Source organism: Poecilia reticulata, chromosome 13 (genome assembly GCF_904066995.2).
Source record: "Poecilia reticulata chromosome 13, P_reticulata-male-v2, whole genome shotgun sequence".
Lineage (NCBI taxonomy): Eukaryota > Metazoa > Chordata > Actinopteri > Cyprinodontiformes > Poeciliidae > Poecilia > Poecilia reticulata.
In genome coordinates, this window is record NC_088842.1 from 30,511,831 (window position 1) to 30,538,475 (window position 26,645).

The 26,645-nt window shown below is 39.3% G+C and overlaps 2 protein-coding genes across 5 annotated transcripts; both read left to right on the forward strand.

Moving 5' to 3' along the window:
- Positions 1 to 518: 518 nt before the first annotated feature.
- Positions 519 to 4,168, forward strand: opa3 (outer mitochondrial membrane lipid metabolism regulator OPA3). Its single transcript, XM_008426511.3, has 2 exons — positions 519 to 698; positions 3,353 to 4,168. The coding sequence occupies exons 1-2, from the start codon at positions 557 to 559 to the stop codon at positions 3,679 to 3,681; spliced, it is 471 nt and encodes a 156-aa protein (XP_008424733.1). The 5' UTR covers positions 519 to 556; the 3' UTR covers positions 3,682 to 4,168.
- Positions 4,169 to 7,636: 3,468 nt separating this feature from the next.
- On the forward strand, positions 7,637 to 26,637 carry hnrnpul1 (heterogeneous nuclear ribonucleoprotein U-like 1). Of its 4 annotated transcripts, none has more exons than XM_008426517.3 (16): positions 7,637 to 7,733; positions 8,273 to 8,535; positions 10,772 to 11,002; positions 11,630 to 11,819; positions 11,894 to 11,967; positions 12,886 to 13,025; positions 13,114 to 13,213; positions 14,019 to 14,131; positions 14,648 to 14,914; positions 16,249 to 16,371; positions 17,670 to 17,798; positions 23,062 to 23,230; positions 23,950 to 24,219; positions 24,644 to 24,792; positions 24,872 to 25,081; positions 25,777 to 26,637. In XM_008426517.3, the coding sequence occupies exons 2-16, from the start codon at positions 8,313 to 8,315 to the stop codon at positions 25,891 to 25,893; spliced, it is 2,505 nt and encodes an 834-aa protein (XP_008424739.1). In that variant the 5' UTR covers positions 7,637 to 7,733; positions 8,273 to 8,312; the 3' UTR covers positions 25,894 to 26,637. The 4 variants fall into 4 exon arrangements, with proteins under 4 accessions (XP_008424739.1, XP_008424741.1, XP_017163648.1 ...); XM_008426519.3 differs by having other exon boundaries at positions 24,875 to 25,081; XM_017308159.2 differs by having other exon boundaries at positions 10,775 to 11,002.
- The last annotated feature ends 8 nt before the right edge of the window (positions 26,638 to 26,645 follow it).

The window sequence follows — 26,645 nt, forward strand, 5'->3', positions numbered from 1 at the left end:
CCCCTAACTCTAAGTTAGTTAAATTCTGTGTGGGACGGCGGCGTCCCCTGCCAAAGGACGGCGGAGTCCTCTACTAGGTAGTTAAATTCCGTGAAGGGCAGGAATGTCCTACTTCCATGTTTTTATGTCTTTAATGTTTTTAATTTTTTCTTCTTTCTTTTCGACGTTTTAATGATGTAATGTTTTTTGTTTTTTTTTTATCTCTCTCTTTCTCGCTGATTGTTTCTGTTTTTATTTTAATTATGTAAAGCACTTTGAAATGCCTTGCTGCTGAAATGTGCTATACAAATAAAATTTGATTGATTGATTGATTGATCAAAGAGGTGATTTCTGGTAGTTCATATTTTATTTACGTCATTGTCGGTAGGTTAACAGTACAATATGATGGTAAAACAAACAAAAACCGTTCCCACACCGGCTCGTCGTCACTTTCAACCGGTTTAGCCACCGGCTAGCTGTAAAAGAAGTGCACCCACTGTGACGTAATGTCGACAGTTAAACGTCATCACGTAATCCTCTGCGCACTCTCACTGTGTGAGAAGTGTTTCCGCCAAAGATGGTTGTCGGTGCCTTCCCTATCGCCAAGCTCCTCTACCTCGGCGTGAGGCAGATGAGCAAGCCTGTGGCGAACCGTATCAAAGCCGGGGCTCGAAGGAGCGAGTTCTTTAAAACCTACGTCTGCCTGCCGCCGGCGCAGCGTGAGTAATCGAGCTAACGGCTGTTATTTCTCTGCACTACACTGACAGTGACCCGGAGGTTTGGTACAGCAAGGAAAGCTGACATAACCAATGAGATTTAAGGTGACAAGACGAAGCATCCAATCGTGTTTGAGATTTTTTCTGCTCGACGAATGAGAGCCAAGCATGGTTGAAAGTGGGCGGTTCTTGTTTTGTCATTGAAAAGACTTGCTGTGAGGACATGACAGGACAGAAGCAGTCCTGATTATTAAAAAACTAAAAGAAGATATGTATACTTACTGCTTCTAATTTGCCACATTTTATCAAAAAGCTGTTTCAACCGATAGAAAACCTAAACATAGTATTACTATCTCCACCTTATTTACTGTTCTTGCAAAAGTATTCATACTTTTTCATGTTTTGGGGCGTTTGAACCATAACGTTCAATTTATTTTGGGATTTTACACACAATTGTAGCTAGAAAGCGGCAGGAAAATAATGCGCAGAAAACAATCTGAAATGTGTGGTGTACACTTTAATCCAGCCCTGTTTATTCCGATTCTCCAGATGAGAAAATGCTGCCATCTGCGTGTGATGAAGCTAAAACTATTTCACTTTTCAGGAGTTTTGGCTGAAATTCCTCAAGTGTACAAAGGTGTTTTTATCTTAAATGCAAAATGTATATATTCTTTTACAGTTTTGGCTTAATTACTGCTCTGCGTACGTGTTTTTTTTTTCACCAAATGACTTCCTTTGAGTCTGTGTAGTCCAGTTAAAAGGACTGTTTCCTTTTATTTAACCCTGTTGAGATCTAGATCTCATTTTCTAGGGGGACCTGAGCAGAAGTCCGCAACACGCAACAACCTGGATACACAAAAGAAAAGCTAATTAACACATATGCACAAGTTTAAAACAAATACAAAACAATTCAAAAGCAATGATGCTGCTTAATAGAATCACGTTGCATGTTTTTAAGAACCGCTTGAAATAAATCCAATCAGTTCAGACTGGAGCTGATTCCACACTGAATGCTTGCTCCCCTTTTTCTGTTCAAACAGGTGGAACGTGCAAAAGAAAAATGTTATCAGGGTGTAAAGAATGAGAAGTAACAGATATTTGTAGGAGAGATTTTAAGTATGCAGGAGCCAAGCAGAGTAGAGCTTTATAGGTCAGGATTGTTTCTCCGTACGCTTTAAGGAGGCCATTCAGCTTTTGCATAAAACTCACAAAGGTGTGTAAGGCGACTGTTGCAAACCTTAAAGCACAACGATTCAGTGATTGAAGGCATTTGGTCAAGGAATTCATATATAAAACATCTCCATAATCCAGGAGGGGGCGGTATTATGTTTCTGAGATTTACATCAAGTTATAAAGTTATTCCCTCATTTAAAACATACCTGAAGTGTTGCTTTGATTCGTTCATGTGTGTTTTAGAAATCAGCTTGATGGGACTTAACGTTTTAAAGAGAACAGGCAAAATTTCAAGATATTAAGTCAGGAAGTAAATGTTATTTTAAGCAGAAGTGGACGGAGAGTTCAAAACCTGAACACAAGTAAAAGTAAAAAGTTCCGTCCAAGAAAGTACTCAAGTAGGAGTAAAAAAGTATTTGGTAAAAGTTTATTAAGTACTGAGTAACTGATCAAAACACCAATTATTTTATATTTTAAAATGACATCATCAGACGGACCACAATATACAGTCACATGGAAATGTTGGTATTTTAAGGAACAAAATGACAATAATTCATATAAGTAACAAAAAGTAACAAAATCAGGAAAAATAAAAATTTTCCAAATCAAGTTTCTTTCAATATAAAAACTTTATAAACTTTAACAGAAACTGCAGGTGAGTGTCTGAGTCTGGTGAAGTTTTGGTTAAAACGTGTTTGTTTCTCATTCAGTGGGAAGAAAATCCAGAAATTTTACTCGAGTAAGAATCCATCCATCCATTTTCTTGCACCCTTGTCCCTCAGTGGGGTCAGGAGGTGCTGGTTCCTCTCCAGCTAACGTTTCGGGCGAGAGGCGGGGTCACCTGGACAGGTCGCCAGTCTGTCGCAGAAGAGCAGAAATACTTCATAGTAAAGTTACTCAAGCAAAAATACTCCTAAAAGTGATTTTTTTTTCCTCAAAATTTACTCAAATTATTTTAATTGGGGGGCTGCACAGTGGTGCAGTTGGTAGAGCTGTTGCCTTGCAGCAAGAAGGTTCTGGGTTCGATTCCCGGCCCGGTTTCTGCATGGAGTTTGCATGTTCTCCATGTGCATGGTGGGTTTTCACCGGGTACTCCGGTTTCCTCCCACAGTCCAAAAACATGACTGTCAGGTTAATTGGCCTCTCCAAATTGCCCCTAGGTGTGAGAGTGTGTGTGTGCATGGTTGTGTGTCTCTGTGTTGCCCTGCGACAGACTGGCGACCTGTCCAGGGTGACCCCGCCTCTCACCCGGTAGAGGCACCAGCAACCCCCAACCCCAGGGACAAGAGTGTAAGAAAATGGATGGATGTATTTTAATTGGGTAAATGTAACCAGTTACTACCCAACTCTGATTTTAAGTCAGATTTTTTTTAACAACTGAAGTTAACAAAGTTACTCGATTTGCTATCAAATGGCAAATCAAAACCCTTTCTGCTGCCGCTTTGAAAGGCCTGACTTCACCGTCTCTGTATGTTTCTGCTCAGTTTATCACTGGATTGAGATGAGGACGAAGATGCGCATTATGGGGTTTAGAGGCGCCAGCATCAAGCCCCTGAACGAGGAGGCCGCAGCGGAGCTGGGCGCCGAGCTGCTGGGCGAGGCCATCATCTTCTTCATCGGCGGCGGGTGCATGGTGCTGGAGTACAGCAGGCAGGCCGCAAACTCTCGGCGAAAGGAGGAGGAGCTGAACGACACCATCGTGAGCCTACAGACTCAGATAGCAGAGCTGTCGCTCTCCACAGAGACGCTGGACGCTCAGCTCAGAGAGGTCAACCGGCTGCTGCTCTCCTTACCTGCTCCCTCCTCAAAGTGACTGGATGTTACCTGAGCAGTGCAGGGTGGAGGAGGAACCGGAACACCGCCGCCAGGTGTACGGCGCCCCCTGTTGCACAGCTGGGGGACGGTTGGACCTCGGTGCACTGCGGCGCTTTCATCTGCTCAGGTTTTGAGCAAGTGGTTGCACAATGGCATTGCTATGATATTCATAGTGAACTTCTATGGTCGACTTTGCATGCTTACTATAAATATTGCTGTGCATAAGTTTGTACAGCACCACACTACCTTACAGTTAACATCCGTTAATCACAGGAATCATTTGGAAGCTTCTCATTTTCACATTTTATGGGTTTAAGTGAGTTTTAGTCAGACAAAACAAGCATCCGACCATATCAAGAGGTTATTCTTTGGAAACTCCTCCTGCTGCAGTTTCTAAGAGATTCTAGTTGTGATTGCTGGCCACTGTAAACTGTTTGTAATTGTTGCTAGAGAAATTAAGGTGTAAAATAAACATGTTAATTTGTGTTGAGTCTTTTTTTTTTATTCATTATTGGCCTGTGTGGTCACCGTAAGGTTCATATGAACAGTTGTAGTAATTTATCTGTATTTTATGGACACATTTAAAAGGTTTTTGTAGCCTGATGATACATTTTAATCTATTTTAACTAAACAGTTACAGTACTTCATATGTTAAAATGGATGAAAATGAATAAATAGGCTAAAGAAACTTTAAAATGTGTTCATAAAATATATTTATGTGTAAAACTGGTTGGTAAGGAAAACAGATTCCACATTAAAATGTATTTTATATAGGCATTTAAGTCTTTTTAGCCTATTCATGATTTTTAATCCAAAGAGATTAATAAAATAGATTACAATGTATAAAAAAACCTTTTAAATGTATTTATATAATACAGACTCCATTGTACATTGAAGTGCATTTTATAAATACATTTTAGCGTTTTTATACATTTTAATCTATTTTAACTTAAACCAGTGGTCCCCAAACTACGGCCCGCGGGCCGGTTCCGGCCCCCTGAACAATACCAGAGAGCGTTCAGATTTTTTTTTTCATATATTGTATTTTCCGGTTTAACCACCAGGGGGCTCTTTAGCAGGAAGTGTGTCCTGTAAACTGGGTGTTTTGTTTTGCATGGCGCATTGCTGCCATCTGTTGGACTTTTAGGGAACTGCTTGACTTTTATGTTAATTAATCAGTACGGTTGTTTGCTAGCGGTAGAGCAGATGAACACGTGTTTGTTATGAACGCCTCATTCCAGGTCGAATTCTTCAAGCAATGCCTGTAAGTAGCAGCTTATACTTCAAAACGAGCCTTTATGCTAACATATGAGGAATTCATATGTTAAAGTTATTTAAGTTACTTTCCCTCAATGGAATATAAACGCGTAACACTTTTTCTGTTACAAACTGACTCCGGCCCCCAACCAGAGAAGGGAATAGTTATGTGGCCCTCACAGGAAAAAGTTTGGGGTCCTTTAAAACTACACAACATTTAATATTTAGTATTTTAGATATAATGACAAAATATTTAAAAAAAATTTCCACAAATATCGCATTGGAAAAAATCCTCTTAATTGCAAAAGTGATTTTATTTTAATTTTTTTATAGTTTTGAATAATATTTTGGGTTGAGACCAAGGGCGTAGGAACGAGTCTGTCATTGGGAGGAGGGGTGTATATCGGAAACCTGATAGATCAGTAAATAGCTTGAGCAGAAATGTCATAAACATTTATGCCATCAACACGTCAGTAACGCGTTACTCTAATCTGACCCTGGATTCAGTAACAAGTATTCTAACTTTAATCCAATAATCAGATTAAAGTTATGCATAGTATAATGACCGTCAATCCAGGATGAACACTCACTTTAGCATTTGCCTCACAACTAGCAAGATAAATACTCTGGTAGCACAGACAGGCTACCAGATTCTGATACATCTTATTGGTCAAAAGACATTTGATTATTGGTCAAAATGCTCTGATATAAATTGACTTGCAGTTGAACTGGTTCTACCTCTTTCTAAAACCAAAGTATTAAACAGCTCATAAAATAAGACTCAGCCGTTTTAAACTCAATACAGCAGTTTGACCAACAAAAATAAAATCTAAAAAACAAGTTTAGTTCTTATTGAACAACTCTCTACATCAGTGCAACAATTTGATATACAAAATAAATAAAAATGATACTTTTCACGTCTAACAGACCTTTAGCTCCTCACTGTTAACTCAGTCTCACTTTCCAGCTCTGCATTCAGTAACTTACCAAACATAAAAACACTGAAGCAAAAAGACTAAAGGTTTTTATTCTCCTGTCATTTTCAGCCATAAACATTTAACTAAAATATCTACAGTTATGTGTTTCTGTCTCTTCGTCCCTCTGACTCTCTGCAGCCTGATGTTGGATTCATGTATTTACAACAAACACTACAGTGATGTACAGTGTCAGAATGTGAACTAAAGATAAAACGTATGTTTTTATCATACAGAATGAGAATTTAAACAACTTCATTTTCAGATGTTTACATTATTATACATCTCAACTCTATTTACTATGTAGCAAAAGTTTTCATAAATTTATTTTTAAACCTCTCCTCAAGCACTTTTCTTCTCATCTCTTATCCGTACCATACCAACTTTATTTATAAAGCACTTTAAAACAACCACCGCGGATACAAAGTGCTGTACATTAAAACACAACATAACAATAAAAAAAATAAATAAATACAAACTCTTACAGTTTAAAAACAAACAAACAATTTAAAACTAGATCCCGCTGGAGTTGAAAGCCCAGTAAAATAGATGGGTTTTAAGACAAGCTTTAAAAGTGGTCAGCCATTAACCAATTACCCTCATAGTTTGGAAATAATTAAAAAAAATATTGAAACGTTGAAAGAAATCAACCTGACATCAGTCTTCACCTGTTCTCCTTTGTGGTTCTATTATAATTAATATAATTTTTATATCTTCACACTCTGAAACGCCACCTGGATCTCCTATGCCTTCCCTGACCTGCTCCTCTCATAATAAAATAGTTTAGTTTATTTAAAAATTAAAAACAGCTAATACATATTTCAATAAACCAAATGAAGACCTCACCTGAGCTTCTTCATCTTTCTTCAGTATCATTCTAGCACTGCTGTTCTCCTAAATATCTAAACAATGTAATGTAATATAATATAATATAATCTAAATACATGTTAAGTGGTCGAGTATGATCAGGTGTTGTTCACTTTAAATAATAAAAAGACTCATTTCGCTGCTGTTTCAGTCTCATTCTAAATCATTGTGACTAAACTAGCTAACTTTTAAACAGTTAGCAATAAAATTTTGGACATGTGACTCTCCCAGAATTAAAACGGCTTAAACAAAAATATTTAGTTCTATATATAAAAGTAAACTGACAACAAGATGTTATAACAGAGCGATATTGAAGGCAAACTTCCTGACATACAGTTTATTTCATTCAAACGGAGTTTCTGACTCCGTCTGCTGCTGCTTTACTCTGAGCCGTTCAGAGGGGGGAGGGGGAGGAAGCGCTCTGCTGTTGTGCGCCTTCAAAATAAAAGCATGCGAGTGGAAGATTTTAAAATTCTTCGCAACTGCGGTGAAATTATTGGGGGGCGAGCAAATGTGGCTCTGTCCAATATTGTCCTCCCCGCTTCTTACGCCTATGCTTGTGGTATTAATGTTCCTTGTTAAAGGAGACAGGATTCTCCTGTTGTAGAGTCTAGTTGTAATTAACATTCAAATTCAAATGTAAAAATATTCTATTGATCCCATAGGGAAATTAAATGTTGTTGTAGCTCATTTAAAGTAAGACTTATTGTAGATGGTGATGGTTGCGGGAAGGAAAGATCGTAGAGTTTCGTTTTTGTTTGAACTCAGGAGTTTTTAGATAGTAAACTCTGACCCATATTTCGGGCTGTAAAACTTGGTAGTAGTAGAGAGCGAGCTGTTCCGCCCTGCGCATGCGCCAATATTTTTACCCTTGAGTTAATGACGCTGGGGGGCGCTAGCGTTTCTTTCAGTCTCCTACCCGGACTTACCCGCGCAGCTCGCGTCAAAGGAGGTAGGCCTCAGTTTGATTTTTCTTCATATTTTATTTTATAGCTGTATTACAAACTGTACATACGATGCACTGACAGCAGGGCCTGCATGAAAAGCCGTGTAACTTAAAGGAGGTTTGTTTTCTCCGTGTTAAATGCATTTGTTTCGCATCGCTTGGCGGTGTTTAAGGCAACATGCTAGGGATGTTAGCTAGGCTAGGCTTAGAAGGTTATCGTCTTTAGCCGTACAGTGGCGGTTTGCAGCGAGGGCTTGCCGTAGAAGCATTCTAGTGAGTGCTTTTACCTAATGGAGCATATCTACAAACATCCATTTTGTAATTATGTACCGTAGTGTTTTTACGCACGAACTTTTAACTGTTCAATGTGTTGATGCTGCACTGCTAGCTAGCCTAGCATAGCCTAGCCACACCATTACGTATTCCGTTCGGCGGAGAAACCGCGCAGAATTGATCCGTTTGAAAGTCAGCCCCACTCTGTAAACTGTGGCTAACCATCATGTGTGTTTTTTGTTTTTGCTTTCTCTCTTGTTTTGTCACTTAAGAAAGACGACAAAACTCGAGAGTTTACCGTTCGGAGCAACCATGAGTTTAGACGTGAAAAAACTGAAAGTGAATGAGTTAAAGGAGGAGCTCCAGCGCCGCGGCCTCGACACCAGAGGCCTGAAGGCGGACCTGATGGAGAGGCTGAAAGCCGCCCTGGAGGCTGAGGCAGAGGAGGAGACCTCGGAGCAAACGGGTCAGGAGGAATACGACGAGGAAAACCCAGAGGAGGAGGAGGAGGAGGAGGAAGCTCCAGACCAACAAGGTAGAGTCCCGCTTTTTACCGTCACAGATTCATTTAAACAGAAACATGCTTGTTTACATTATTCTTGTGACTATTATAGTCTCCAAAAGTTATTTTACAAGCACTTATTGAAATGAATTTACCAAAGATCTATTAATTGGAGCTTAAAATTATTTAATATGCATAGTACAAACTAGAGATGTGGCCGATCAGGTTTTTTCCTGCCGATACCGACACCAATCAAATAATTATTATTTTTTTAATCATAAGCACTACCGATTACATTATGTGGAAAAAGGAACCATGAATTCACCTTAATTTAGACAAAAACTTGTTTTTAATAACTTTTTCCAAGAAGAAAACTAAACAAAACAGGCATTCTGCAAATTGTACTGCGATCAATAATACTATCTTTAACAGACTGATAACATATAAAGGCTCTGAAGAGGCTAAATAATGCAAAGAGCCAAAATAAAACCTCTCAACATTGCCAAAAAACTTAACTTAACATTCAAAGGCAAATACAGGATCCATTACAATAAACAATCCAGAGTTACTGAATGAAAACTTCCTGTTAGCACGGCGGCTAGCTGATTACTGCTAGCTCTGAGTGGCTGTTTCTGACTGAGTGGAGTAATTATGCAGAGCAGGGAGGAGATTGATTATTTTTTCAGAGATTATCTGTCTCATGTTAGGACAGCGAAAGTTTTAATACGTATGTAAAATGTATTTTTTAAGTTAGATGCTGCAGCTTTAAGCAGAGGTTCAGTGTGAGAGTCACTACCAGGTGGAGCAGAAGCGGCGCTCCGTCTGTGAAATATTACTACTTGTAGCGTAGCAGCGGTTCAACAGCGAGAGCAGAACCAGCGTCTTACATCGCAGCTCAGAGACTTAAATAATTTTACGGGTTATTTGTTTAGCTTTCTGACCGTCATGCTAATCCGGGTGAGTGTTTGTAGCTGTGCTGCTTTACCTGCTATCTGATCCTCCATATGTCTTTTTTTACTGCAGTGAGCCTCGATGTAGCCAAACTCTGTCAAGTATGTCATTGTTTTTACGTCGTATTAGCTTCGTTGTGTTGATGCATTTTGACGTGCTTCAATTTTCTGCCGCAACACGCAAACGTCCCCATTCACTCAGTGCGTCATGGTTCCACATCGCTTAGGATTTGTTGCTGCGCGTTTGCACAGTTTGAAGGAAAGAGGAGACCAGCTGCACAGGCAGGATGAGAAATGAGATGCAGGTGATCGGTATCGGCAACAATTTTGGGTGATCGGCCGATACTTTTATGTGAAAATCTGACGGATGTAATCGCTCACCAGGTCATGATAGCAGTAGTCATTCCAATGTTGCTAACTTAGCAACTTTTCAAACAAAAATAAAATCTGTATTGGCTGAAATCGACAAAAGCAATCATGCTTTTTAAAGACTGGTGATGTGCAGGAAAACTGCAGTCAGTGAGCTCCTAAAACAAATAACTAAACTAAATTATTAGATCAGTGTTAAAATAAAGTTTGCTACATTTTCCCATATGAGCAACCCAGACTTAGGTCATTTTTAGACCTTGGTTAAAGATGTAAATGTTCGTTTTTACTTTTAGATCAGAAAGTAATGATTACAGATGATTATTCAGACATTTAAAAACATCTTTTAAATGCTAAATCTTCCCCAGAATGTCCAAATTTAAATAGTTTGTATCTGTTGATGCCATCCTACAGGTTTCTTATCCAAAACTGATATGAAGCAAGAAATATGGAACAAAATTATTGAGTATATATATATATATATATATATATATATATATAGTAAATCAGCTTGATGTGACAAAACAGGAACATTTAGGATTTTTGACTCTGGAAAACATCAAATTATTTTCAAGAATAATTCCAAGATTTTTAGTTTCTTTGACTACTTTAACAGTTTGACTATTTAATCTTATAGGTTCAGTGAATAAACCTTGTTCTAGTTGAAGTTGTTTTGTCATATATTTGTTGTGTTTTTATTAAATGGTGTTGATTTTTCCGATTAGTTGTGTTTTGGAGTGATGCTGTTCGTGCAGTTTGCAAATCTATGATCTGTAAATTGATCAAAATTACCATATTTTATTAGCCATACACTGGAAATGCTGATTTTTGCTAGCTTGTGAATCTAAAACTCAATATTTACATCTGCAGTGTGACGTTTTGTAGAAGGTCTCCAATCACTGGATTGTTTTTCTAAACTTTCAGCTAATTTCTAATCTCTTCTTGTTCATTAGAAGATCAAGACTATGGAGGCGATGACGTGGATGATGCTGGCGATGGCGATAACCCTCAAGAGGAAGACGAGGGCAGAGATTCGGGTGGCTACTACGAGGAAGAGGAGGCGGAAGCAGAGCCGTACGAAAGTCGGCAAACTTCAGACTCCGGTCACGGAGAGATACAGAGATCGAGCGCCGTATCCGAGGAGGAGAGCAAGCCGGAGACGAACTTCGAGGACAACGCAAAAGGTTATTAGCAGATTATTTTTTATGACATCTTTGGTTCATCACAAGCTGAATATTGTATTTGTTTAAAAAAGTGTTTAAACTGTTAATGGTTCTTGCTAAGGGTGCAGCGATTTATCAGCTGGTGACGATTTGCAGAGTATGAGTTCAACGATAGCACTTCTCTGGAGTCTGATTTTGGCTCATACCAAATTTTTCTGTCTGAAATGTCACTAATTTTGCAAGAAAATCACTGAGTTGGAAACAGTAGAGCGGTTTTATTGGTAACTGCAAGCATGCAGACATGAGCTGGTGGGCCGGTGTGTCAAGACACCCTCACAAGACAGCAGAAGAGGACAGCGGCTGAGTTTTGACCTGTGTTGAGGTGGATAAAATCAGGCGATGTGTCCGATCTCCCAGATCTAAGGAAGTCTGCGTCAATAAATTGGTGCAACACTAGTTTGCAGCTAGCAATAGTTACCCCACTGTTTCCAACTCAGTGATTTTCTCGCTAAACATTTAGCAACATTACAGACAAAAAAATCGTCAGTCAAAATTGTAATTGTAAAGATCGGCGATCAGCCAGAATCGGTGTTTTCCTAGTTCTTGCATCATTTTCTTTTTTTTTTTTTTTTTTTTTTTACCTCTTAGAAATTAAAACAGAAATCGAAACAGAAGACGAGGCTGAGCCAGTTGGAGACGAACGGCAGGAGCCGCAGAAAGCAGAACAGCAAGACCAGGCCGAAATCAAAACGGAGGACAGCAAAGGCGGGAACAGCCGGAAGAGGCCGCACGAGGAGAACAGGAGCTACGGCTACTACGAGCACCGCGAGGAGAAGAGGTAGCAGAGCTGCACATCGGCGTTCTCCAGCAGAACGTCGATGTTCCTGATCTTATGGTCGTGTTTTTGGGCAGATCTCGGACACCGCAGCCTCCTGCTGAAGACGAAGAGGAGAACGTCGATGACTCCATGGTGACAATTGATACATGTGAGTTATATTTACACAGGGAACCAAACCTTCGTCCTGGTTGGTGGTTCTGAGTTTTAAATGGTGTCAGGAGGCAGTTTTGTTATTTTCTGCAGGAAATTAATTTTACCAGAAGAAATCTCTCTGTACGAGAGAAATATGTTGGTTTGCTGGACAATAAATTGTCCCAGAAATTATTATTAGACAAAAAACAATGTTATCAAGTGATATAATAATAATAATAATGAGTTTACCCTCTCAAAGAACGTTAAACTTTAATTTTGTAAACAACACAACAAATAAAACGACCAAAACCACTAATTAAATTAGATCAGGACGTGTCTGTGAACAAAATTGTCCTTTAAAAATATTAATCTGCCACGACAACAAATTTTGCTTCAAGGCAAATTGTTCCAGAAGTTATTGGGATAAATTACAATATTGTTGTTTTGAGACGATTTTCAAGTAATATAATAGAAATAACGGCATAATAATACCAGAAAACTTTCTTAAAGATTAAACTTTAAATTCTGATTAAATGAAGACATTTTAAAATAAAAACACAAAGCAACAAATAAAATGAATTATGAATCTCTGTAAACAAAATTGTCCTTCAAAGAAAAGGTTTAGTTGAGACCAAAACGCCAGACGAGACTTTTATCATCCAGTTTTTAGTAAAAAGAGAAAACGACAAATAATGTAACTTTAAATTATTCAGCTTATTTTAATTTATCATGCGGATAGTTGATTTATTTCTTATTGTGACAGGTTTATTCTCTGGAGTTGGTTTTTAATTACAGTGGCTACAAATTAATCATGTTGATGCATTTTTCTGTTTTTCAAAGAACGTAGAAATAACTTTTTTTTTTTTTTCAGACACCTCATTTGTTCACGCCGTTTGGTTAAAACCTTTTAACAACGTCTCTTTCTTTTCGTCAGATAACTGTGACCTGCACTTCAAGGTGTCCAGGGATCGGTACAGCGGTTATCCTCTGACCATCGAAGGGTTCGCCTACCTGTGGGCCGGCGCCCGAGCGACCCACGGCGTCACTCGGGGTCGTGTTTGCTACGAGATGAAGGTAAGTCGCAGTGAAGCAGCTCATTTTTCCATACAGAAAGTTTTGTCATTCCTTCAGCCTCTGTGTCGTTTTGCTACGTTTTCCTCAGATTAACGAGGAAATTCCTGTGAAGCACCTGCCCAGCAGCGAACCCGACCCGCATGTGGTCCGGATCGGATGGTCCCTCAACAACTGCAGCACTCAGCTTGGTGAGAACGTCGACACCCAACATGGTGTCTGAAAAACGCCTTCAAGACGCAGCTCCTCCTAGGGCTGTGTAACGATATCGATTTTGCGATATATATCGAAAAAAAATTTTCCTTGAAAAAAATCGATATTCACCCTCAAGTATCGTATCATCTAACTGTCACCTTGCTCACTCACTGCTTGCTTCGCCGTGAGAGTGATTAGGTCATCAGAGTGATTCCTTCACATGTTAAGTGTTAAAAAGGTATCAAACTATTCAGAGCAGATACTTGGTGACTTTATTTACTTTACAAATGCATTTAAGCTACAGTTTGTACTGTTTCAGTTAAAAGAAACATGTTTTCTCACCACTTCTCTGATTCATTTTGTCCAGCTGTCGTGTCCAACCAGAGCCAGGTATTTTGTAGTTGGTGCTTTTAATCAGTTTTCAGTTAAATTAATTCAATCCACCTCTATAACAGTCACAAAATGTCACCAAAATCACTCTGTCCCTCTAAAACCTTTCAGAAAATCGCAAAAGTGTATTGAATTGTACCGTTTGCTGAATATCGCAATATATATCGTATCGTGAGCAGAATATCGTGTATCGTATCGTGAGATTATTGTATCACTACAGCCCTAGCTCCTCCGCCACTCGGCTCCTTCAGACTAGCCAGCAGCCATTAGCAGACGCCTGGTGGAGCGTCTGCTGTGTTCCTAGTTTCATGATTCATGATTTTATTGTGTAAAACTCTTTGAGCTGCCTTGTTGCTGTAGAAATAAACTTGTCTGCCTCTGAATTGGAAAATGTTTCTTCGTTTCCTGCAGGCGAGGAGCCGTTTTCTTTCGGATATGGAGGAACGGGGAAGAAATCTAGTGACTGCAAGTTTGCAGACTACGGCGAGAAGTTTGGTGAAAACGACGTAGTCGGCTGCTACATTGTAAGTGCAGAGTAATCTGATGATGCTGCGTTGCTCTGTAGCAGAGCAACTACTTACATTTACTAGAGTAATCTTTTTTTAGATTATTTATTGCTGCGTTTTACTTGAGTAACTTTATGAAGTATTTTTACTCTGGAGTTAAATTTCTGGATTTTCTTCCCGCTGAATGGAAAACGAGTTTTAACCATAAAATCACCAGACAGACTCACACCTGCAGTTTCTGTTAAAAGTTTTTTATTTAAAGAAACTGATTTGGAGACAATTTTTCTTTTGTCTGATTTTAAAATATAAAATTTGTAAGCGTAAACTGACTGGACTGGCTGCGTTCTGTGCAAACAAGTCGAGCACTGCTACTAAATGAAATATGCAGTTATTTTTTTTGTACGTTTCCGTCGTGACGCTGGTCTTCGACTTCATTCACGATGGTTTTCAGACGTCTTTCAATCGGATTTGGTGAAACCTGCCGAACGTCTAACGTGCAACGCTGTTTCTGTTTTCCCGTCTTTTTACTCGCAGGACTTTGAAAGTGGCGACGAAGTGACGATGGGCTTCTCGAAGAACGGCGTGAACCTGGGCGTTGCTTTCCGGACCACCAAGGAGGAGCTGGCGGGCCGCGCGCTCTTCCCCCACGTGCTGGTGAAGAACTGCGCCGTCGAGTTCAACTTCGGCCAGAAGAGGGAGCCCTACTTCCCCCCGGAGGAGGGCTACACCTTCTTCCACGATCTTCCCATGGAGGACAAAATCAGAGGCACAAAGGGACCTGCCAACAAATCTGAATGCGAGGTGACGGTTTGGTTAAATACACACAGGAGCTAAAATACTGAGAAAATAATTTGTTGGAATACGAGTCTACGACAGAATATTTGAGTCAAAGTAAAAGTTGATTTGATTTATGAGACTCAACATTAACAGAAGAAAGTTTTAATGATTCGTGTTTTAATTCCTGTTAGGGCTGTTGTAAATGATTATTTTAGTAATCGAGTAATCTATAGATTTTTCTTACGATTAATCGAGTAATCGGATAAAAACAATTATGAAATAAAATATTGGTAAATCTTCCATAACACCAGTTACTATCGGATATCAACATCAGTCTATTTTTTCCACATTTGAGCTTCCCTACCAGTTACTTTTTTGTAGACCGGGGGAGCAATACGGGATATTTACGGCTCCTCCGTTCAGAAACTCATCTACCAGCCATGTTCCGCCTCCCGTTTGTTCAGACCGGGATGATAAAAGTTTATTGTGCGGTTCGTCCGTAAAGCTGCTCTGACCCTGTAAGCATCAGCCGCCGCCGTGTTCAGTCTCTCCGCTCACCTGTATAAATCCTCCTCGGCTTCTTCCCGCCGTTCAACCAGCAGCTCCGGAGCAGAAAGGCTGCCGAACTTCCGGCATCGCGCCGGTCATTTTAAGGATGTTTATTGGTCCCACAAAAACGATGAAAACCCGGAATTATCACCAATCAGTAAAATCCCCGCGGGCCGAACTTGAAGATTGGACGTTATGCCGCTAACACGTAGCTTCCGTCAACAACTCAGAGGCGGAAGTCAGAGCTCCGCTCAACGCAAATAATGTTCCGGCTGAAACACGGTGCGCTAAATGATAAAGCATAAATTAACGAAGCTTCGAGGCAGGTCAATTTTCCTCGAGGAATTTTAATAATCGAGGTACTCGAATCACTCGAGGAATCGTTTCAGCCCTAATTCTTGTATAATTTATGGCTTGATTTTGTATTATTTACCACTTTATTCTCTTATTATCACGTATTTATTCAGATAAATAAAATGGCTTTGGCTCTAAAACTACGTCAAATCAGCTCAACCCTTTTGCGTTGACAATAGTTTCCTTCCAGCTGTAAATGCGCCGTATTTTTATAACATCTGAAGGTGACGTATAGTTACTAGATTGTGCTGTGAAATGGCTGGAAGACGCACGTCGCTGCCCCTTTAAGGAGTTTACACAGGAACAGGAAGTCGGCACCTTAAGGCCCAGTTCATTCAGCTTATCTGGGGGAAAAAAGTGGTTTTGGGGATTTGCTGCTCTTCAAGTGTCGACCATTAAATAAATAATGGTTAAAAAAAAAAACATAATCAGCTTTTATTTGCTTCTTGTTTCAGATTTTGATGATGGTTGGTCTGCCTGCCTGTGGAAAAACCACGTGGGCCATAAAACACGCCCAGGAGAATCCAGACAAGAAGTACAACATCCTGGGGACAAACGCCATCATGGACAAGATGAAGGTCAGCTCTGACGATCACAGCAACAGTTAGTAGAGCTGGAAACTAAAGACCAGTCCCAGAATCTGGCTCTGAACCTTCAGAACCACATAGAGACGGTTACAAAGTCGGCCTTCTATCACCTGAAGAACATTTCCAGGATTAGAGGACTAACGTCTCAGCGAGAGCTAGAGAAACTCATCATGTGTTTATCTTTAGTCACATCGGTTCCAGCAGCAGTGTCTTCACAGAACGCTGCTGCTGGAGTTCTGACTAAAACCAGGAAGATGGAGAAACATCACCATGTTCTCCAGTCCCTACTCAGATAAGAGACTTTAAATGCTGTTAGTTTATAAATCACTGACCAGTTTAGCACCACAACGTACTAAAGATCTGATGTACCAAACATCTAGAAGCAGCATTCAGCTTCTATGCACCACAAATCTGGAACAAACTTCCAGAAAACTACAAAACAGCCGAAACACTGAGTTCCTTTAAATCTAGACGAAAAACCCACCGGTTTGGAGTTGATTTTGAAACAGTCAATTTTATTTGTATAGCACATTTTAATTTAACTTTAATTACAATTAAATGTATATATTAAATTAAAATTTAAGTTATTATATTCAAATTAAATTGATCTAATTGCTGAAATATGTTATACAAGTAAACTTGGCCAACAAACCAAAATAAAAACTAAAATTAAAGGTAATTACATAAAAAATTAAATGTATATATTAAATTAAAAAAAAAATTATTTAAAATTACATTTATCTAATTGCTGAAATATGTTATAGAAATAAACAAAAAAAATGAAAACATTTAAATATTGAATAAAAATGTAATTTAATTTATTTGTTGGAATATGTTATAAAAATAAACTTGACTAATAAAACAAAATCTAAAATGAAATTATGAAATATTAAAATTAAATGTACATATTAAATAAATAAAAAATATTTAAAATTACATTTATCTAATTGCTGAAATGTTATAGTAATAAACTTAAACAAAAAAATTACATTTAAATAAAAATGTAAAATTAAATGTATATATTAAATAAAATTAATTTATTTGCTGGAATATGTTATAGAAATAAACTTGATTAATAAAAAAAAAATCCAAAATGAAATTATTAAATATTAAAATTAAATGTACATATTAAATAAAAATTAAATTTAAAACGGAATTAAAATTACATTTAAAATTGAATAAAAATGACATTTAAAACTGAATTAAACTTAAACCCAAAGTTGATTAACGTTGTACCATGTGGTCCCGGTGAACCTGGCCAACCGTTCCCCCTGCGCCTGCCTGTCCAGGTGATGGGTCTGCGGCGCCAGAGGAACTACGCCGGCCGCTGGGATGTCCTCATCCAGCAGGCCACCCAGTGTCTGAACCGGCTGATCGAGATCGCCGCCCGCAAGAGACGCAACTACATCCTGGATCAGGTACTGCTGCTCCTCCGCCGCCCGGTTCTGACACTCACCACAGTGAGTCAATGTGCCCTGATGATCACTTTCTCTCTAATGGACTATTTATTTATCTTTCAGGGGGTCTCTGTGTATTATAGAGTAGAAGAAGCATTGATCACCCTGTTGTCACTTGCTTGTCGTGTAACAGAAAATGATTACTGGCTGTCATAAGCGACAGAACAATGTCATGTTTTCAGTATATTTGCTATTATTTATCCCATGTCATATTACAGTACTGTTTTGTCTTGTGAAAAATGTACAAGTAAACCATGACTTTGTAAAGATGTTGAGAAACAAGTAAGCTCTGCCTGGTGAGTAAGAAAAACACCTTCTGTTGCTAATTCAATAAGCCAGAGTTGATGGCTTTTCTTAAAAGCTACTTGTAAGTGAGAAAGATGGAGCTTTTTGAGTGTGTTTTTATTTTAACTTTTAAATTAATTGACCCTGAAGGTAAGTAGTGACTAACGGCGTTTGGGTTTTCAGCTCCCTGTGCTCGGCCAGTGTGTGAAGGTAAGTGGGTCTAGTGTGGCTTTTCTGTGGAAACCGTGAGTATGCGAAGGTAAGTTGTTTCTGTTTGTCGTTGTCTGGGCCGCGACTCGCGTTCGTGCCAAGGCAAAGGTGAGTGAAGGTAAGTGAGGGGACCCGTCAGAGCAGCTTTGTCCTTCTGTCAGGGCTACTTTACTCACAATTTGGCTCTTTTCGAAGAAACATTTCCACCCTAAATTCATCAGTTTAGTCGTATTGTACCTAAAAATACTTATTTAAATTAAAGATCTTAGAAGAAGGTAGTGTTTATAATTAAATATCGTCAAATTATTCTTGCCTTTCTGATTAATTTCTACATAAATGACTCCTTTGTTACCTGCATGTATTTTTGGAAGCACGCTTTCTAAGAGGTGATGGGAAATCAAGCATCATGCCAATAAATTAGTTTACATGCATGCTGCTTTTATGATGATTTAAAGGAAATAAACTTTTAGTTTACACCACTCTTAAAGCCGAAACAACTAAAAAATATCAGCTGTACTCTAAAAACTACTCTGGTTTCATATGTAATAAAGCAAATCCACAGTTTGAACAGCTCGGTATTTAACACTTATTTACAAAATAACACCTTTACAGCTGATGCTTTTTACCAAACTTGTTCAAACTTGTCTTTGTTGCCAATAAGCCGCCGTTCGATAATTTAAACAGTGGGAAGTTGGCCTATCAAATTAAAAGCATCAAACCAAAAAACCGGAAGTTGGTCTTTTTTTTTATTTTTATTGCAAATAAGACAAAGTAAAGGCGATGAGCGTTAAAAATGGGAAACGAACAATGTGGGGTTTTTACATGGACACAGAAATGATGAACAGCAGCTAATTATTGTTTTTATTGGACGGTTTATGCACAACACTGATCATATTTGTGGTTATTTTTAAATTTAGCCTGGCGATGGAGTCATAATTTCCTCTGCCGTTACAGGAAGGTGTTTAAAAAATTATTAATTTACCGAATCTGTTGTGACGCAAAGCTGCAGATTTTCTTTCCAACTGGCATCTGAACCCGATTAGCCACTTAACACTAGAATAGAGCTATTTTAATAATAATAATCTTTGTTGTCGTTATAAAAACATGAACTGTAATGAAATTAGGGTAAACCGCAGTGGCCGCTGCCACCTTTTGTGCGTCTCGATGGTTGACGTCCAGTGAAAGTTTTTCTTTTTCTTTTTTTTTTTTAAGTTTTGTTCACACAGCAAATCTTGATAAATTTTAATCCGCTTATTGTTTTCGGCCGTTCATTCTGCGTTGATGAAACGCGATCAGACGTCCGTGTGAGGCATTTACGACCCCAACGCAGAAGGAGAACGCCAGCGTTGCACGGCGGAGGCCGGCGCGTTTTGAGCGATCAGAGCAGACCGTATGTTCACGATATTATAACGTGAAGGAAGCTAATAAAAAAAAAAAGCACGAACGATAAATAAAAAGTCTTAACATGTGGCGCGTTAACGGCAGTTTGTGTCTGTTTGGATGCGAGTCGGAGCGAAGGGCGGCGTGACGCACAGACCTCTTTCATAATCTTTAGTAATATAATTATAAGCCATTGTTTATGTCCAGATTTAATAATGGACGTCTTGCTTCTGCTGGTGCAAAAAAAATATAATATGATGTAAATATTTATCGTTATTAATTTCTTTATTGTTGTCATGGTAGATTCCGTTTTAATGATTTTATGTTATTTTTTTTACCATCCGTTTTGTTTGGATTGCTTTTGCCATTTTCTCCTTTAATTCCACAAAGAAAACCAATGATCAGATTTGGAAAATATGATTAGATGCAGTTAATTTTGCAGTTTATTTATAGAAATTGCTTTTCCTTGTGTGACCGGTGTCCTAAAGAAACAAATGGGAATGTTTTCAGGAGCACTATTTGTGTTTATGGGGCTAATATTGCGGTTTAATGCAGTCGCATCCATTGAATATCTAAAAAAATAAAAAATAAATTCTGATATAGTTCTTATCGTTAAACCAGCACATAAAATATTAAGTCTACATCGACCCTCCTAATGTCTCGATATAAATGTTTCACATCGGTTTATATCAACAATTATTGATTTTTTATTTATTTTTTCTTGAATATCTGAAGTTCTGCCAAACTAGTGACGGGACCTTTTCCTGTTTTTATCCAATTTTAACTTTTTCTTATTTTTAAGCAGCTATGAGGCGAAACTTGAAACTGCTGTGCAAGTTACTCAGTAGGTGGTTGCTAGGTAACCAAAGTGGGGGGAACTTGAAACTGCTTGTTGCCCAGCAGGCTGTTGCTAAGCAACCAGAGAGAGAGAGAGAGAGTTGGTTTGTGGCTCAGCTGGCTGCTTAGCTAAAGCCTGTCCTCTGCCTACATCTCCCAGAATGCCGTGCGATTCTGGAATGTTCAGTGAATATTCTACATATTGGATATTTTATTCTAGTGGAACAGCTAATGAGGCTGAAGTTATCAGTTTCTCAGCTTGTGATTCTGAATCGTTTTGACTTGATCTGGTAGACGTGTCGCGGAAACGCATTTTGCTACATGATAAATTGTCGCCAAAGTTATTGTGATAAACGATAGTTGTTTTTTTGGGGGTTTTTTTTAAGACCATTTTTAAGTAACGTAAAGGTAAGGAGACATTCTCAAAGTTCAATAAGCTAAATTCTAACAAACATGTTAAATATCCTAAATAAACAAACAGAAACAACCAATAAAATTATAAAGTGTTTGTAAACAAAATTGTCCTTCCAACAAAAGGCTAGTTGAGACCAAAACTCCGAACTGAAGACTTTTTATCCTCCAGTTTTTGATAGAAACAGAGAAACAATAAATTTTAATGCTTCACTATAAGTTGTTTTTTTTTTTGTGTGTGTGTGTTTTTATGTAGGGAAGTTGAGATTAAAATCTCATCCCTAACCTGGACTGAATAATCCTAGACTGAGTGCAGATTATTCCAACAAAGTTGAATTATTGAAAACAAAAAACTTTTTATTTCTTAATTACTGTAAAAATATTTACTTGATCTCTTTAAACCAGTATGAAGTCTGCGTCATTACTGCCCCGTTTGATACGAACTCTGCTGATTTAGCCAGAAACGTTTACGCCGCCCGTTCGTAGCCGGGATCGATCGGCCGACTGTCGGCATAATTCTCGGTTTGCCACTGAAGCGTATCGTTCTACTGCATTTAGAAAAGTTAATCTGATCTTTCTTGTTCTGCGTCTTGAAATTATAAAGCAAATATTTGTACAAAAGTTTAATTTAGGAGCTTTTAGGTGATGCGTTCTGTTTTTCTTCATTACATGCTAGATATTCTCAGTAATTGAACTGTTTGAGACTTAAAGGGCCGGTATTATATATTTTCCTGGCACATTGTGCCACTTTGTAACAGTTAAGTTTGATATATGCAACATTTTACTTAACATTGAAGTAATTTGACTGTATTTAACGCCTTGACATTTAGCCTCTGTCCCTTTAAGAAGCTCCAACTCTTTCCGACACTCTGCCTTCTGCACGTCACGACGTTTCTCCATTGTGCCGTTTATAATCGATCTTAGCAGCCGTGGACTGAGTCGTAGTTTGTGTTTTAAACTCAGCAGATGAACATTTTTCCACCAGGTGTTTGCTAATTGCTGCCGCCGCTAGTCTGAATCGTTTAGCTGAAGCGCTCTGAAAACATTGTTCTCTAATGCGCGTTAACGGCTACGGGATGGTTTGTCAGGGTGTCCATACATCCTTAAGTCTTTAACCCATGTATCGAAAATTAAGGCCTTAATTCTTAATTTTATTTTATTTATTTATTTTTTTTAAAGTAAGTCTTAAGTTTTGTTGTGGCAGGACTAGTTTTTTTCTTTTTGCTCTCGTGAGACTTTTCAGTCAGGCCAACGTTTGATTCGCACTCGGGCATCTTCATTACGTTCTGCACCTTGCTACGATTGAGGCTACCGCTAACTAGCTGCAAATATACCTCTGCTAGCTACCTAGCTAACTTTTTATAATTTATCGCCAGTCGGCTGGAAGACGTTCGTACATTTCTGCGGTGATAAAAGTCTCAGTCTTACATTTGAGTTGGTGAAACTCTGCTGTTCGTTTTGAAAGGTTCAAGCGTTGAATTTTCATCAGGCACCTCAAAGCAGTCCTAAAAACAGAGCATTTTACATCATTTGTGTGCTTATGGGTTTACTCGGCTGTTTTTTATGTAAAAATGACAAAGTTCATGGCTAATCGTCTTACTCAGTTTGTTTTGTCATAGTTTTAAAAATTGTTGATTTTTCTCGTTTTAGTCTACGTTTATCAAGCAGAATATTAAATATTTCAAATCAAATCTATATGTTTTCACACCAACTGCATGAATAATTAACATTAGCGATCGCCTGCATGACATAACAAACATGCTCAAAATCTGCTTTTATTCACCGATGAGAAAGCTGTGCATCCTAATATTTTTATTAAACTAACCAAACGGACGACAAAATTTAGTGTTTGTTGTTTTGTTTTTTTTGGGTCCCCTTGATAAACTAACATTGCTCTGCAGTCATTGGGTTCTGGTTCTGGTTCCGGCTTCGAGGTGAGTCTGTGGAGTGACGAGAGGAAACCAAAAAACCCGTAGATTGACACCGAAGCCAAACCTCTCTCACTTGACTATTGCAGGGTTCCAGCTTCCTCCCAGTGGAAAGCCTTTACAAGTAAACAATAACAAACAAGCTTCTACTTCTTTCTTGTCACCATTGCTAGACAAATGTTTATGGATCAGCAAGGAGACGAAAAATGCGTCCTTTTGAAGGTTTTCAACGCAAGGCTATTGTAATTTGTCCCACGGACGAGGATTTTAAAGAACGAACATTAAAGCAAACCAATGAGCAGGGGAAGGATGTGCCCGATCATGCTGTGTTAGAAATGAAAGGTAGGAATGCTGTGGAAACGAATTTAAACAAACAAAACAAAAATTAATAATAATAATTTTAAAAAAAGAAACAATCTACTTTTTTTTTTTATTTTACTTTTTCTGTGTTGTCTCTAAAATCAAACTTGGAAGATGTCCCCCCCTCCCTCCTCCCCCTTTTACCCACCAGATATCAGACCTGGACTTTTATTTTTTTTAATTTTTTTAAACAGTTTACATAAATTTGATTCCTATTCTTTGTCCCTTTTTCTGCCACTTTCCATTCAGACTCGGACACGCTGCAAACCGAGACTCGTTTCCTGTTCAGATCCGAAAACCAAATTTAGTTGCTTGGCGGCCATTAAAAGGTCGCTTCCTTTCGAGTCGATTTCTAAAACCGTTCCAGGATCTGTGTTTGGTTTGCGGTGATGTTCCCTCTTCACTACAACTTTTTAGTTGTCCTTTTTGTCCCCCGTCTCTTCTGATGTCCCCCTTCCTCTCTGTCTGTCTGAACAAATGTTTCCTCCTGGAGGCGACGTTTGTTCCCTTTGCTTTCTTTATCTGCTTCTGTTTTTGTCGCCTTTGCGTCGTACTAATTATTTCTCGTTTTTGTCTTCCGGTGGTGTGGCTGCTCTGGTCTTCACTACGCTCCTCCCCCCCCCCTTCCCTCCCCGTCCCCGTCTCTGTCTCCCCGTTTCTCTCCACCCGTCTCCGCTCGGATGGGTGGCCGCCCCTCGAAGCCAACTTCACGCTGCCGGAGCCGTGCGACTTCCTGGAGGACGTGGCGTTCGTTGAGCTGCAGCGCGAAGACGCCGAGAAGCTGCTGAAGCAGTACAACGAGGAGGGCCGCAAGGCCGGCCCGCCGCCTGACAAACGCTTCGACAACAGGCAGGGCGGCTTCCGCGGACGCGGCGGCAGTGGTGGCAGCTACCAGCGCTACGACAACCGTGACGGGTTTCGTGGCAGCTACCAGAACCGCAGCGGAGAAGGAGGCAGCGGGTACAGAGGAGGTGAGGCGCTTAACTTTATTGACATTTTTCATTATTACAATAAAACACACCAATCAGGCAGAACCTGGGGAACTGATTTGTCTTTTTAGTGGAAAAAACCCCCAAAGTGTTATATCTAATATATAGTTCCCACAAGTCTGAACCCAAAGTGATCCGCGCCGTCTTAGTAGGCGAGCGCAGCGCGACGCTTTGAGGCCAACAAAAAGAAAATATGCAGAAACTCTTGCCAACAAGCGAGAAGAAGATACCTGGACAAAATGGCTGCTGTGGGGATCGACCCGTATGAGGCAGAGAAGTAAAATATGTCAGACGATCTCATAGCATCATATAGTTCACTGCACAGACAACTGATTAAACTGCTTTAACAGTTTTGTTCCCTAAAAGGATGGAGATTTGTCATTTATTTTGTCTTTTTGTTACCTAGGTTACAACCGCGGCAGCTACAGCCAGAACCGGTGGGGTAACAGTTACCGTGACGGCGGCTCGGACACACGCGGCAGCTACAACCGCAACCAGCAGTCGGGCGGAAGCTACAACCGCCCCGCTTCCTACAACAAGACGGGATACAACCAGGTAGCTGCAGCTTCCCCTCAGCTGGTGGGGTTTGGTTTGGAGTCGGAGACGTTTTACAACCTGGCGTTGCTTTGACCAGCAGGGCTACAGCCAGAGCTACAACCAGGGCTACAACCAGGGCAGCTACAACCAGAACTACTACAGCAGCTACAGTCAGTACCCAGGATACAGCCAGAGCTACAGCCAGACGCCCACCACCGCACAGACCTACAACCACCACCAGCAGCCGCCGCCGGCGCAGCAGCCGCCAGCGCAGCAACAGCAGAGCTACAACCAGCAATATCAGCAGGTCAGGCAACGTCTCCTCCTCAAGCAGCAAAAAACAATAAAAAAGAGAGAAATTTTGAGATTTATCTTATAAATTTTCCAGACCAATGCTTGGAAATTCCTGGGTTTCAAGTCAAAATTTGTCCTCTTGGAAATTTTCTGAATTTGAAAAGTCAAATGTTTGACTTTTGAAACTCAGAAAAGTCAAAGTTTACTGAAGAAAAATTTTTATATCAATTTTATAAGTGCTCAGAAATTTGTTTTGTTTTTTTTTCCTATAAAAATTTGAAGTTAATCTAAAAATCCGAGTTTTTCAGTAATTTGGCACTGTTCGCCCTCCGTATAAGAGGAAATTAATTGGTTATTAATTTAACCAATTAATAATAGGACAGGAAAATGTGCTTAATATGAAATAAATTTTCTTTTTAAAGATTTTGAACAAGTGAAGCTGAAACTTGAGTTCTGTGTAGATCATCTGTACAAATGTGATTTTAATGCTAAATGTAAACATTTTTACAGTTTTGGCATAATATTTGCTGGGGTTGTATTTTTTGTGAATGGCCTTTTTTCTAGTCTGCATCAGTTAATCGATTAATCGCAGGTAACCTGATTAATCGTTTCAGTTCTAGATGACGACAATCAAACAATAAGCTGTTTGACCGTTTTGAGCCTTTTTGGATTGAAGTCTGACTTTTTTTCCTCCCTCGTTTCTTCCAGTACGCTCAGCAGTGGCAGCAGTACTACCAAAACCAGAACCAGTGGAACCAGTACTACAGCCAGTACGGCGGTTACCCTGGACAGGGCAGCCAAGGCTCGTCTTCTGGTTCCCAGTAGCTTCCTCCTGCATCTCCTCCTCCTTTTTTCCCCAACACCTGTGACCTCTGACCTCTGCAGCTGATCATTATTGTTGTTTTTGTACAGTTTAAGTCACCAACTATGGAACCTGTCCGTCTCATCGCGCTAGCCTCCCGTTTCTCACGCGTCGTTATCCAGTTCGATGTGGGATTATCTTCACTAAGCATTGAACGTGAGGTGGTAGATGATAGATATTCTAAACTCGTAATGAATGTTATTGATTATGCATCAGACGTGGACGCCTGGCGTCCATCTTCCCCCCTCGGTTTGAAGAGGCGGCTGTGTGTATTTATGGGCTACAGCGCGAGAAGGCAGGAAGAAACAGCCTGACTGAGCTTAACGGAGAACAAATGCATGCTTTTTACCTCTACTGCCCCTTTCCTCCTCTCTTGCTCTTTGCTTTTCAGTTACGGAGCGAGCATCTTTTATTTACCGCTATAGAATCCGAGCATTATGGAGCATTTTTCTAGGTGTTGGTACTGTAGTATTTAATCTGACCTTTTGATTATGAGTAATCCTTTGCCGCTTGTGTAGTCGTAATTTGCTTTATTTTTATATATAATTTCCATCCCGATTTTTTTTTTTTTTTTTTTAATTGCTGTTTATTGAGTCCTGTAGTTCAAGCCAGTTTTTTTCTACCTTAAAAAAAAACAGAATCAGAGTTTTTGACCAGTTACGCCAGCTGTCTTGTCTTTATACAATAAACACAGTTGTAAACGCCTACATTTGTG